Source organism: Ochotona princeps, chromosome 20 (genome assembly GCF_030435755.1).
Source record: "Ochotona princeps isolate mOchPri1 chromosome 20, mOchPri1.hap1, whole genome shotgun sequence".
Lineage (NCBI taxonomy): Eukaryota > Metazoa > Chordata > Mammalia > Lagomorpha > Ochotonidae > Ochotona > Ochotona princeps.
This window is the reverse complement of record NC_080851.1, coordinates 6,440,831-6,454,520: the sequence shown is the minus strand read 5'-3', so window position 1 is coordinate 6,454,520 and position 13,690 is coordinate 6,440,831. Positions and strand designations below refer to the sequence as shown.

The 13,690-nt window shown below is 47.1% G+C and overlaps 2 protein-coding genes across 5 annotated transcripts in view; one reads left to right on the top strand and one right to left on the bottom strand.

Moving 5' to 3' along the window:
- The window catches only part of ABCB1 (ATP binding cassette subfamily B member 1), a 160,509-nt gene extending 149,559 nt beyond the window's left edge, over positions 1-10,950 (top strand). For 2 of the 4 annotated variants that reach the window (XM_058678326.1, XM_058678327.1), the window contains 7 exons: positions 2,255-2,355; positions 4,270-4,410; positions 5,973-6,129; positions 7,185-7,382; positions 8,643-8,885; positions 10,106-10,324; positions 10,689-10,950. In XM_058678326.1, coding sequence (XP_058534309.1) covers positions 2,255-2,355; positions 4,270-4,410; positions 5,973-6,129; positions 7,185-7,382; positions 8,643-8,885; positions 10,106-10,324; positions 10,689-10,892 — 1,263 coding nt within the window. In that variant the 3' untranslated portion in view covers positions 10,893-10,950. The remainder of the gene's footprint in view (positions 1-2,254; positions 2,356-4,269; positions 4,411-5,972; positions 6,130-7,184; positions 7,383-8,642; positions 8,886-10,105; positions 10,325-10,688) is intronic. The other 2 variants (XM_058678325.1, XM_058678324.1) reach the window with 1 other exon arrangement.
- A 1,457-nt stretch (positions 10,951-12,407) lies between these two features.
- Positions 12,408-13,690, bottom strand: part of CROT (carnitine O-octanoyltransferase) — a 31,725-nt gene continuing 30,442 nt past the window's right edge. Inside the window, exon 17 of the mRNA XM_058678104.1 lies at positions 12,408-13,221. Coding sequence (XP_058534087.1) covers positions 13,101-13,221 — 121 coding nt within the window. The 3' untranslated portion in view covers positions 12,408-13,100. The remainder of the gene's footprint in view (positions 13,222-13,690) is intronic.

The following is a 13,690-nucleotide window of genomic DNA, read 5'->3' as shown; positions in this document are numbered from 1 at the left end:
CCCTGCCACCCGGACGGTGTGATGTTGGCAAAGATCCCAGCTAGCTTGGCCCTCGTTTTCCATCTTTGTGAAAAGGGAAATTGCACCAGGCATGTACTTTTTTAGGGATCAGAAATCAACAGCAGGCTGACTGAACTAAATTTTACCTTTTAAAAAAATATATATAGGGTCCGGCGGCGTGGCCTAGCGGCTAAAGTCCTTGCCTTGAAAGCCCCGGGATCCCATATGGGCGCCGGTTCTAATCCCGGCAGCTCCACTTCCCAGCCAGCTCCCTGCTTGTGGCCTGGGAAAGCAGTAGAGGACGGCCCAATGCATTGGGACCCTGCACCCGCGTGGGAGACCCGGAAGGGGTTCCAGGTTCCCGGCATCGGATCGGCGTGCACCGGCCCGTTGCGGCTCACTTGTGGAGTAAACCATCGGACGGAAGATCTTCCTCTCTGTCTCTCCTCCTCTGTGTATATCTGGCTGTAATAAAATGAATAAAATCTTTAAAAAAATATATAGATATATATAAATGTATTTCTTTATCTGAAAGTGACACAGAGAGGCAGATCTTTGTCTGCTGGTTCGCTCTTCGAATAACCGAAGCCAGGAGCCAGAAATTTCTTCCAGGCCTTACCCGTGGGGGGTTAGGGGCACAAGCACTTAGGCCTTCTGCTGCTGCTGTCCCCGGTGTGTTAGCCGAAGCTGGATTAGAACTGGAGCAGCTGGAATACAAATCAGTGCTCACATGGGATTCTGACATCACAGGCCACAGCTTGACGTGCTGCACCATGTATTAGGTTGAAAATCTGGATACTTAGCAGCTGTTCAGACATAGATTCATTTTTGTTTCCTCGGCCAACTTTTAGCAAAAAAGTGAAGGTTAGAAAGTTCTAGAAACCACCACCCCCCAATAAATGTTCTGAAAGAAATGCTGTCATTCGCCTGGGTGCAGATTATGGTTAAAGTGCATTCAAATTTGGGACATTGCCATTCTGATTGTCAAAAAACAAAATGGCTTGGTGGTAAAGTGTTGGCTGCTGGACAGTGAAGCAGGAGTGGAGGGGGCTGTTGTGAAAATTTAGAGTAGGATCCAGTTACAGTTGTAGTTCATAGTTACTAGACTCAGGCCCTCCCTGTTTGCTGAGGTCAGGAGCCTGGAGCACTAGGCTGGACCACCAGGGGCTGACCCACAGCTGGAAAGCCAAGAGCTAAACCCAGAGTTGAAGCCAGAGGGTGGTCAGGAGGCCAACCAGACCAGGTCAGTCAAGGTGGTTTCTATTCTAGCTATTGATGTTCTTGAGTTTCTCGTAAGGAGAGAGCTGTTTGGTCTAAGACATCTAACACCTTGTTTTTATCTGGTCGCAGAAACTGACATAAGTCTTAAAGCCAATAAAACGGAAATCCCAAATCAAGGTTGTATGCACCCAGTGCTAACGGTTTGCATGACTCAACTGCAGAACTATGGTGTGGACAGAACAGCCAAGTCCCTGACAGTGAGCAGCAGTCAAGGGTGGTGTGTCTGTAAGAATCAGCAGTCAGCTCTGGCTGATTTGTGTGAAAGGGGCTTGACACCAGGTCACAGGAAATCCCAAGAAATGTAGTTTGTGTACCATCTCTTAGAAACCCAGGCTGTGGCATGCCCGACACATGCAGCACACCTCTTCAGTTCTTCCCTCCATGCAGGACTGTCAGCCACCCACACACACCTGTGTGGCTCCCCACGTGATGGCATCAGCCTCCGACTCCTCGGGGCTGCACAGTTCAGCCCTGGCCTGCAGCTCGCGCAGACGGAATGTGATGGATGCAGATCTGCCATGTGTCATTGCTGATTCAATCAAGGATGTAAAGCAGGCGGGACCCTCATCCCACTGTGGGTGGATGACTTTTCTGAGGAGGAGAGTGACTGTCACTCTCCCTCCAAACCCACAGCTCAGCCCTGCCTACAGACGCCAACCTAGGGAGATAGCAGGGCTTACGACTGAGTGTGGGCAGGGCGGAGGCAGGCCCGGTAGCAGTGCCAGACCCTGGATGCCCTGTGCCTGCTGCCCCTCAGCTCCCCAGGCATGTGGAGACTTGCCAACCACACTTAGCACACCCAGAGTTACCTGTTTTGCTACCTGGTCTTGAATGTGTTCTGCCTTTCATTTGTAGTTGAAGGAATATAAAACAAGTCAACGTAACCTTCAGGATACTCTAGCTAAGAGTTGTAAGACTTTTTATTGTGGAAGTCAAGCACCCACATCTAATGAAAGCCTGTTTGATGTTACAGATTGCAGCAGAGGTGATAGAAAATATTAGGACAGTTGTGTCCTTGACCCAGGAAAGAAAATTTGAATCCATGTATGTTGAAAAGTTACGTGGGCCTTACAGGTAATGAACATGTGATTGATACAAAGAACCTGGTTCCTTAGATTGCCCCCAAAAGAGAAAAAAAATAAAAGATCAGCTGAAAGAGATGACCATAAGGGTGACATTTGTCGGTAATTAAGTTACTGATAATAAGTGGTTTCTTACTGTATCTGAACACGAGTTTCGATCTTCATAAAAACAATAAGACTGAGTCTCTAAGAAGCAAAAGGTACAGAGGATTGGTGTGGGTGTGTTTGGTTGCTGCGCAGCCTGCATAAACCATCTGAGTGAATGAACTACTTGCACTTTTATTTTCTCTGAGAGTGGAGGCTGCACAAAAGGGAGATGTATTCCATGGCACATTCTAGAAGAGTGTTCCATTTGTTCCCTGAGTATGTGAGAACAGACACATGGCTCATTCCATCACTTCTATGAATGGTTCCTGAAACTTCTGGGAACACTGTGCATCCTAAAACTTGCATCATACACCTGTAGACCTGAACACTGGCTGTGAGAATTGGCCTATTTGAGCAGGGATCCCTGAAGTTCTCCAATTATTCGGTCTCTTCAGTTGCACTTCATTTGATATAAAGAGTATGAGGTCTTTTTTCTGTTTATTACAGTATATATGGACCATAATACCCATGCTTGCAGGAGTGGGAGCTCACCCCAGGAGCCAGGAACTCCACCTCGGTTTCCTGTGGGAGGAAACCAGCTGCTTGAGCTGTTCCCTGATGTCTCTCCCGGGGAGCACGTCTTAGGAAGCTGTGGTCAGCCAGGGGCAGGAACTCAACTCAGGGGCTCCAGTGCGGGATCTGGAAGCCCCCCATTGTTGTGTATTTTAGATATCAGAATTAAGAAAGAATAGAAAGCTAATGGTAATGATTAATTTGATCATTATTTAAAGTGCTGTAACACTGAGCTGTTCCATGAAGTTTTTTAATGCTGTTATCACAGCCCGCTGAAACATCAACATCAGCAATGCTTAGAACTTCTTAATTTGAGAGCGCTAAGTTATGGTTCTTTGGGATGGCGTAATAGCCTAGCAAGATTTAGCATGAAGTGTAATTAGAAACAGTGCAAAACAAACTCTAAGAGGCATTAGCAAGATCTAACTCAGACTTCTGGTCCATATCTGTATACTTGAATGACCCAACATCTGTGACTCTGAAATATTTTTTGATATGAGACCGCTAGTTATAGGAGATAAAATGATAGTATTGCAGAAATCACTTTCAGATCACTTGAGCTTTAGCTCTAATGTTGTCATCCTAGGTATTTTTTAAAGTCCAACAAAAAAGATTTTTAAATTCCTTAAATTTATTATCATCTTATTTAAAAATCATAGAGATAGTCTATCCTCTGATTCACTTAAATACCTACAAAAGCCAGGGCTGGGTCAAGCCTAAGCCAGGAGCCTGGAACTCCATCCAGACCACGTGGATGGCAGGGATTTAGTTAGAGAGGCACCTTATGCCTCTCAGGTAAAATGAAAGTGGAGAACCTGAGAGTAGGGCTGAATATTCTGATGTAGAGAATGGACATTGTAAGCCATGGGTGAGCCACTGTGCCATCCACCTGCCCCCTGGATGTGTTTGACACAACCATATTACATCACAGGAGTTGAACCCTGAGTGGACAGATAGGAACATATGATGTTAATTTGTAATATTAACAGTGTTCAATAGTAACAGCAGCTGTCATTGAAGCAACTACCATGAGCCAGGCATGTGGCATCATGTTAGGTGTTTGTATGGTGTTATTGTACTTCTCAAAACGTCTTTGCGGTGACTTTTAGTTCTCAGTTCTGCATTATAGTGGTTGTCTCCGTTGATGCTGATGTTGAATGTGACTGTAGGCCCAGGCTGACCACCCTTGGGAGTGGAGCTCTTTCCGCTGTGTGAATCCACCAACTCGTGCCCATCTGCCTTGCAGGAACTCGGTGCGGAAGGCACACATCTACGGGATTACCTTCAGTATCTCCCAAGCATTCATGTATTTTTCCTATGCTGGTTGTTTCCGATTTGGTGCCTACCTCATCGTGAATGGACACATGCGCTTCCGAGATGTCATTCTGTAAGTAGCTGTCTGATACTAGGCTTCTACCAGGGTGTATTTTTCTTAGATTATTTATTTTTATTGGAACGGCAGATATACAGAGAGAAGGAGAGAGAGAAAGATCTTCTGTCCTGTGGTTCACTCCCCAAGTGGCCATAACTGCCAGAGCTGCGCTAATCTGAAGCCGGAAGCAGGAACCCCCTCTGGGGGTCTCACGTGGGTGCAGGGTCCCAAGGTTTTAGGCTGTCATCCGGCATCATTTTAGTTGCATGCATAACCCCAGTCAGGAGATAGAGGATTTTCTCATTGTAGAACATGGCTAGAAATACATCATGGTGAGAAAGGTATTTGTGACCACGGACTTTTGAAATACAGGGCCGCATGTCTTGCTGCTGGCCTGACGATGTGGCCTGCAGCAGGTGGTGAAGGCTTGACTGAGGGCTGGCAGGCCGCTGTCCCCACCGTCCTGGGGTGACGGGCCCTAACACCTTGGCCTCGCAGCCTCTCTGTGCCCCTCAGCCTCCAGGCCTTGCATGGTGTTTGTGATTACTGGATTGCTCCAGAACACACAGAAGGCATGGAGTTAGGTTAGGAGGAGGGAAAAGATGTTTCTGCTCTGGAAGGGTGATTTCCAAGTGCTGGTGAATGCTCTTGTTTTGACATGCGATCTAGAGAAGTGGAGAGGGTCCGGAGCTGTTCCTTGGTTTCCGTCCAAAATTAAAATGGTGAAAATGTATGTCGATCAGGAGCCTGGCAGGGAGCTAGAACACAGGAGTCGGCTTCAGGGTGTTGGACAAAGGTGTGGGAAGTGGAAGAGCAGGGAGGGACCCTGCACTCCACGGGGGTTCTTCTTGTTACCAGCAAGCCTGAAGGGCAGAGGGGAAAGATGGTCAGAACTCGGGGTCCAGGCACTCTATGCCCCCTGCTGAACGGAAACAACACGAGCAGCCCAGCAAAACGGGGTGTACAGAAAGGAGTGCCTGCCTGCCTGCAGTGTCCCACATGGGCCAGCTCCCCTCTGAACCGGAGGACCGGGAGCTCTCCTGGCGCCTTTTAGAGGCGTCCATCCATCCTGGCGTAAGGGCGGAGGAGTAACAAGAAAAACTGGTGTTACTGTTCCCTGGTAAGGGCTTATTTCTCGTAGCAGAAATAGCCATGGTGGTCAATATCATTTTGTGATCATGTCGAAGAAATTACAAACTAGATGTCAGGGCCCCCGTGGAACAGGAAGTACCAGTCCTGGTTCAGAACCGATGTATCTCCTCATGCACTCCTTCACTCTGAAGAAAGGCTGAATTGCCAGCAGAGGTGACATCCATTATCAGATTCAGTTATAAGCCACTTCCTGAAAGGGACAGCTTGTAGACAGCCTCAGCGGCAGGGGAAAACGCTCCTGTAGGGAACTAGGCAGGGAGTGTGGTTGGGGGTAGGAGGGAGAGATCTCTGGCTCTTCCCTTTACTTTTGGAACTGGAACTCCGTGGACCTGGTGAGGGGGTGACAAAGAGAGTAGGTAGGTAAAAATTGGTAAGAAGCTGCCAACTCCTTTAGCTGATGGGCAGTCCCCTCCACTTACCTCCAGAGTATTCTCGGCCATTGTGTTCGGCGCGGTGGCTCTCGGACATGCTAGTTCGTTCGCTCCGGACTATGCCAAGGCCAAGCTGTCTGCAGCCCACCTGTTCATGCTGTTTGAAAGGCAGCCTCTGATCGACAGCTACAGCGAGGAGGGGCTGAGGCCGGTGAGTTCTCCACTGCCTGCTGAAGGCCTGCTCGGTGCTTCCCTCTGCAGGTGTGCTGTCTGTTGTGTTACAGTAAACTTGAAATGATGCTGACGTGTATGAGGGGCATTTAGGAAGTTTGTGAAATGCAGAGTATAAAAACACATGTGTGGACTTCACGGTTTTTGACAACACAGTAACTTAGCTTTTAATTGCATGTTCCTGCAAACTTTTGAGGCGCTCTCATATCTAGTTTAGTTTATGATACTTGTATGACTGATATTTGGCTCACTTTGCTGGCATTTTGAAATTTCCTAGAAGATATTAAAGATTCTGCAATTCAGCACATCCAAAATTTGATGAAGGAACTCAGATGTGCTAGAATTGAATCATTTCGCCATGAATGGCATCATTTCTACGTGAAGTTGCCCAGCAATTCTGTCAGGTTCATGTGATAAGCCGCTTGGCTCTGTTCACGCATTGTGATGACCGAGTTCTTGTTAGCCAGGAGGCCCTTAGAGCGACGGGGATAATCCTGCACTTTCTGAAGTCAGCGTGTGCGCCACATGACACCAGCTGTGCCCTTCAGCGTGCAGGAAGAGGCGTGAGTGGAGAGACAACAGGACTTAGGCGCTTGCTGTGGGACTTTGCCAGGCGTTTCATGTTCTGAGACAGTTGCTGTGCCCAGGGAGCGAGATAAAGAGGCTGCCAGGCTTGGATCGGAGGCTGTCCAGTAAGACCAGAGGCCGACACTGGCTGAGTTCCCAAAGCCCTTGGGCCTTCTGCCACTGGCTTGCCTCCAGCCTCAGCCTCAGCTTAGCAGTTGGGAAAATTCAGTGTTTGCCTGAAGAAGTGAACCAAAAACTGAGTTGAGATAATAGCTCTCTCACCTAATCTAATCTGACCCATTTCTTCATGTCCCACCTCCCATTTTTTGGTACTACTTCTAGTAATACAGGCACTGAACATAAACTTCATCTATCTCTTTCTTGGGGTGTTCAGTAAACTTTCCTTCAAATAATACTGCTGCTTCCCATAATTATTGGACCAGTAGCAACACTTAAAGCTTTTTCTAGGGTGCATTTGAAGGAAACGTGACACTCAATGAAGTTGTGTTCAACTACCCCATGCGGCCCAACGTGCCAGTGCTGCAGGGGCTGAGCCTGGAGGTGAAGAAGGGCCAGACGCTGGCCCTGGTGGGCCCCAGTGGCTGTGGGAAGAGCACCGTGGTGCAGCTGCTTGAGCGCTTCTACGACCCCTTGGCCGGGACAGTGGTGAGCACCCTTCCCTAGCAGCTACATTCAAGGCCCTGACTGGTGAAACCATTCATGGCAAATGGAAAAACACAGACCAGGGCGGACCTATACTCCCATCTGCCACCATGGCTGCACGCCATGAGGCCCAGCCGGGGGGTCCTGTCAGGCCAACACGGGGATATGGGACAACACAGCCAGACATCTGGATCCACAGTGGCTCAGGAAGCAGGGAGTGTGAAGTCAGCCTCCACACTGCCAGGCCTTCTGAGCTGCCTGGCTCCCCAGGCCCTGCCTGCTGGCTCATGATAAAGGTAGACACGAACTCAGGCCAGAGCTCGGAGCAGATCCGCAGGGTGTGCTGGGGCCTGTTTGTTCTCTGCCTAGAGCACTCTGCTTTGGCTTAGCTCTCTAACCTTGAACTGTACACTTTCTGGCTTTGATCTTGACCCTCCAGTCGTATCCTCCTTGGCTTCTATCACTGATTTTCCTGCGGTGTCTCACCCCCTAGCCGCAGCTGATAGTGCCCAGGACCTAGCCCTGTGAGTCCCACACTGGGACAGGCACCGGAGAGTTAAACCTCGTTGGGTGGTTTCTGGCAAGTCTCAAGTGTGACTGTCGTGATTACTGTGCAGATGTAAATACCCACAGGCCAGCTCAGCACCACGCCGCGGGTGCCATGCTCTCTGAGGCCAGTCCTAGCCGGGGCTGTCTTTCCTCCAGCACGTGCTTGGCTCACAGGAAGCCCCTCACAAGGCTCCCCCAGGAGCATCGTGAAAACTCCTTGAGACCACAGCCCTTTGAAGCGGTGCTGCCAAAGACTTCTGTTTCTGGCTTTATACTTTTCCTAAAACTCTTGTCCCTTGGGCTGTGAGAAGAGAGAGGTGGAGCTTACTTGAGGCTGGCATTCTTTGGGAACAGTCAGGAAGGCGTGGGACTGAAGCCAGCCAACTTTCAGAAGCTGGGGTGACTTAAGAGGGAGGGGATGAGGTTGGAATGAAGGGTTAGGGTCCTAGGATGGCCTTTCTGAGGACAGCTCCCTGACATTCGCAGGGGCACAGATGCCTGCAGAAAGGCAGGTAAGGACAGAGGAGTGGGGAGCGATGGACTGAACATGGCACAGTTCTGCAGTTCAGACCAGCGTGAAGACAGTCTGGGCAGATCTTTGGTTGAGTAAGCAGCAGGGGCCCGCGGCTTGGTCTTTTAACTGTGGATGGCTACATGAACAGGCCTTCAGAAGGACAGCTTTACTGTATAGCTCTTTTTTTTTCCTTTAAAAAGCCTTCTTATAGTCAGTCTGTGGACTTGGGTTTTCAGCTCCTGGATGGTCAAGAAGCAAAGAAACTCAACGTCCAGTGGCTGCGAGCCCACCTGGGCATCGTGTCGCAGGAGCCCATCCTGTTTGACTGCAGCATCAGTGAGAACATTGCCTACGGGGACAACAGCCGGGTGGTGTCCCAGGAGGAGATCGTGAAGGCGGCCAAGGAAGCCAACATCCACGCCTTCATCGAGATGCTCCCCCAGGTATGTTCCCTGGTCACCCCTTAGCTGACATCACTGCAGACTGCAGACAGCTTGCAGTCTCAAAGCAGCTCACAAAGTTGCACCAACACAGTGTTGTGCTATAAATGTGGGTTTACTGTTGTTGGACTCAACAGCTGACCTCACATGCCCAGTTTCCTTGTTGGTAACAGATACAGCATGTCTGCTTCCTGCGAATGTGGCAAGAAGCAGGGATGGCGTGGAGTCCAGAGCACCCTGTGTCTGGCTGGAGGCTGTACTGAGACTGCATCATGGTTGCTTTAGTCTTTCTGGGCCTTCTTAAAAAGCAAAGCTTTGTTTGGGCCTGGAGCGGTAGCCTAGTGGCTAAAGTTCTTGCCTTGCACACACTGGGATCCCATATGAATGCTGGTTTGTATCCCGGCAGCCCCATTTCCTATCCAGCTCCCTGCTTGTGGCCTGGGAAAGCAGTCAAGGACGGCCCACAACAGCTGGAACTGAGCCGACCTGAAGGCAGGAGCCTGTTCAGGTCTCCTACGTGGGTACAGGGTCCTAAGACCTTGGGCCGTCCTTGATTGCCTTCCCAGGCCATAAGCAGGGAGCTGGATGGGAAGCAGGGCTGCTGGGATTAGAACTGGTGCTGACATGAGATCCTGGTGCATGCAAGGTGAGAACTTTAACCACTAGGCTACCATGCCGGGCCCAAGCTCATCCTCCTCTTTCTTATAAAGTTGTGTGCTTACTTGACCTTATCTGGAGTCTTGTATTTCCCTTTTTCCCTCTATGAATTCCTTCAGGGAAGAAACAAAGCTGAATTCACTTTTCAACTTTCTCACAGCTCTACACATAGATGCCAGTCAATATTTAAAAGAATGATTTTAAAAGGGAAAAACAAAGTCTTTCCGTGGTCCACTGGAGTATTACAAGTTCTAAAAATGTCTTGAAAATACTAGCATTTAAACAAACTTCTTAGGACTCCAGGAACTGTCAGATGGTATTATAGGAATGGCAAGAACGTATTGCCAGATTTCTCTTGGAGAACACCACTGAATACTAAGGGCATTTGAATTTTGAAAATACAATGTTCTGTTGAGAAAATATTAAATGGACAGTGATCCTTTTTCATAGAAACTTTCAAAATGAGATTTTCCTCGTGATGAGTGTTGTCAAATGTTAACTATGCCACTGGCGATGTTTCCAGACGAGACCTTAATTTGTTAACAGTATGAACGGCTGACTTGCAGAAATACGCAACCCGAGTCGGAGACAAGGGGACCCAGCTTTCAGGAGGGCAGAAGCAGAGGATCGCCATCGCCCGGGCGCTGCTCAGGCAGCCTCCCATCCTGCTGCTGGATGAAGCCACGTCAGCTCTGGACACTCAAAGTGAGAAGGTGTGGCCTCCTACCCGACTTCCTGTTGCATTGATGACTCAGATGATTGTTTATGAACACAGGTGGAAAAACGTAAGCACAAAATTCACACTGTGCTGCTTTAATACAATGTTTCTTCCAAATTTGCTAAAAGAGAACCAGTATGAAAAGGAAACTACATATCTTTAGCATATTAGCTATAATAAGGAAAACTAGAAAATGCTCCAGGGAACTAGTTAAGTGATAAACTATTAAGCTGGAAAGCTTAAAAACTCAAAGATTACTTATAATAACCTTATATAGATTATAATATCAACTTGGTAAAATGCAAACACATAAGGCCCAAAAGCCATAGCAATGGGAACTGTTGCTTTACCAGGCTGCTGAAAAAATTCCTTTGCTGTGAAAACCAGTTTGTATCACTTCAGGATGAGCTTTATGTGCGACGTGTCTGCAGGTGGTCCAAGAGGCCCTGGACAAGGCGCGGGAAGGCCGCACCTGCATCGTGATTGCTCACCGCCTGTCCACCATCCAGAATGCCGACATGATAGTGGTCTTCCAGAACGGCCGAGTCAAGGAGTGTGGCACGCACCACCAGCTGCTGGCGCAGAGGGGCATCTATTACACCATGGTCAGCGTCCAGGCTGGGACACAGATCTGATGAACTCATTTTACAGTGTCCCTTCGTGAATAAATGATTCCACAACTTATTCTGCTTATGGCTTCAATCATCCTAACACATAGTATTATCTTATTCTACATTCATTTAGAATATCCAGTTTGATGTTTTGGTAGTACGGCATTTGAAATGTGAGTTTTAGAAGTGACATGTGTCTTAATGAAGCAGAAAAATGGTATCGAGGCCTCCCTTGGTTATTAAATAGATTCCTGCAGTCCAGAATAGCTGGGTAGATGATAGGGTAGAGAACAAGATTCCAAGTGTGTAAGGTGTTCTGATTTTGAATTGAGGAATTTTTACAGTGAATGTGTTCCTAGATATCCAAGTTGAAGAAAATTAAATTGCCCTTAGACTAGGCAACTTTGTAAGTATTTCATAAAACAAGAGCCACATCAGTGAGTATGTTCTTAAATATCTTAAAACATACACCCTCTCTTATCATTTGAATACTGAAAGTACCACTGACATAATGCTGAGTTTCTATAGCAACCGCACTGCCTCTTGTACAAGCATCCTGCTTTTCTTAAAAGGAAAGGCAAACGTACACAGAAAGCAAAGAAATGCTGGCAACCCTGGGGAGCTCACAACCCTGAAACGGTGTTTCTGTGTCTTCTTCCAAGGTTGATGCAGCAATATCAGTTGTTATGGGTTTTCAGTGTTTGTGTCAGTAAAATATTGAAAACAAGTTCCTTTGTAGGTACTGCACCAAGTACCAAACAACTTTCCCAATGAGACTCCTTATGTACAGACAATCTGAGTGTAGCCAAGACTGGAGTGTGGGGCCCGGTGCATCACCACAGCGCCTCGACTCTGCGGTCTTCAGCCTGTTCCCCCACGTGAGAGGACCCTGGGCACGCGCTCCTGTAAACCCTGCAGTTCACGGCTGAGACACACAGCACTGTTTTTAGACTTCAGAGGAAAGGTTTCCTGCACAAAGTAACACAACTTCCCATTATTCCCAATTCCCTGACATTCCAAAGCCAACCAAATGTCTTTCCAGGCTTGCTAGTGGATCTATGAGGTTGTGCTGGTGAGGAAAATGCTCCTTTGTTCAGAATCACCTCCTACAGAAAATGTGAAGGACGGATCCAAAGACTCCAACTCTGGGTGTTGTCAGAGTGATGGTTCCAGTACTTCCTGGGTTAGAACCTGCCCCACTGCAAAGGGCTTAAGTGTCAACTATTTAATGACACAAAATGGTGAGCCACTAGTCTTATTATTAATTTCAGAACATATGAAAATGTTAAAAGAAGATGTATACCATCAGCACACTAAGTATACTGTAATTTTTCTACTTAAACATAAGTTTATTTTGGTTTGAAGTTTCAATGGAAAATTGTGCACCAAAATTAACTTACCTTTTAACTCCATTTTCCACAAATTAACTAGGAAGTACTCTCATGACAAACAGTTTTGGGTAGCTGTTCATACAGCAATCCAGAACAGACTAGAAAGTATAAGTCAGCCAACAAAAAATCATGTATTCATGCACACATGTGATTTTGAGTATTTTATTTTCTGAGAATAGAAACTAGAAAATCCTGAGAATCTGCTTCAACACTGAATTATTTAGAAGTCACCAACTAAAACAATTTAAAATTGCTATACTGCTAAAATTACAGCAACATATCAGTGAATTTCCTCAGTTTTTAGAATTTTTGTTTACTGTATGTTAGTGCAAATTTGCCTTTCTGCCGAACAAGTTATTTTAAATCAGAGTGGTCTCTCCCATCCATCCTATGGGGCGCACATCTCTGAAGACGGAAGACACCGGTTCAGAGGCTTTGCCGTCCAGTCATGTATTTCATACACTTTGGCAATTAGACAATGTTAAAGTGCTTGAAATATAGACACTACAGTGACAGAGCACTTATAACCTACACAAGTACCAACAGAAGTATTTAAAAATCAAAGTTAAACTTACATTGTTAACATCTCTAGATTTGCATTGTTGTGGCTTTTCTGCAACATTGCATAGTTCTATAATCACTATTCTACCATAATTTGCATTGCTGCTGCATCACAGGAAGATAAAAATATTTCTACCTTGTATGGCAGAATACATTTAACATTATTTCATTTATTTCTATATTTAACATGCTTCCTTTATCAAGCCAATATCCCTTCCCATCTCACATCACCAACCTACCCTGAACGCCTGCACTGACGGGATCTGACAAGTGCTTGTCTCTAGAGATTAGCAGTGTTCGTCAGTTGATTTATATCGTGGAATGCATCAAAAGTCAGCTGAACCAGTTTTTCTGCATCTGTCTCTGGGCATGATTTCCACGCAGAACAGGCCACGATAAATCTGTGAAACCCAAATAATGAGTGATTAATGACCATGCAGAGGGCTGCAAATCACGAGATGGGACAGTGCTAGGACCTTTATTCCATTTGGCTACTCCTGCATGAAGTCTGGATGCTTGGATCAGGTAAACGCAAGGTGCCACAGCAGCAGGTCAAACCCAGTCACGGAGAACGCCAGAAGCCCAGGACCTAAGGACAGGAGGGGACCAACAGGAGCTGCAGTGTTCCGTCCCAAGGTTTGAGGTTACAGCACAACATGGAGGCCCTCCTCAAGAACCACTGAATGCGGCGGAATCTGAACTTCTTAAGCAGAGTGTACACTTGAAGGGAATCCAAACAAGAAAAGTGAGAAAAGCTGCTTCCGCAAGAACTAGAGAGAAATTTTCCAGGGAACCACTGAACGCCATCCACTAGGCCTCTCTGATGATGGATTCCCCAGGACGTGGCCTGGTCTCTCTTAGTTCAGCAGA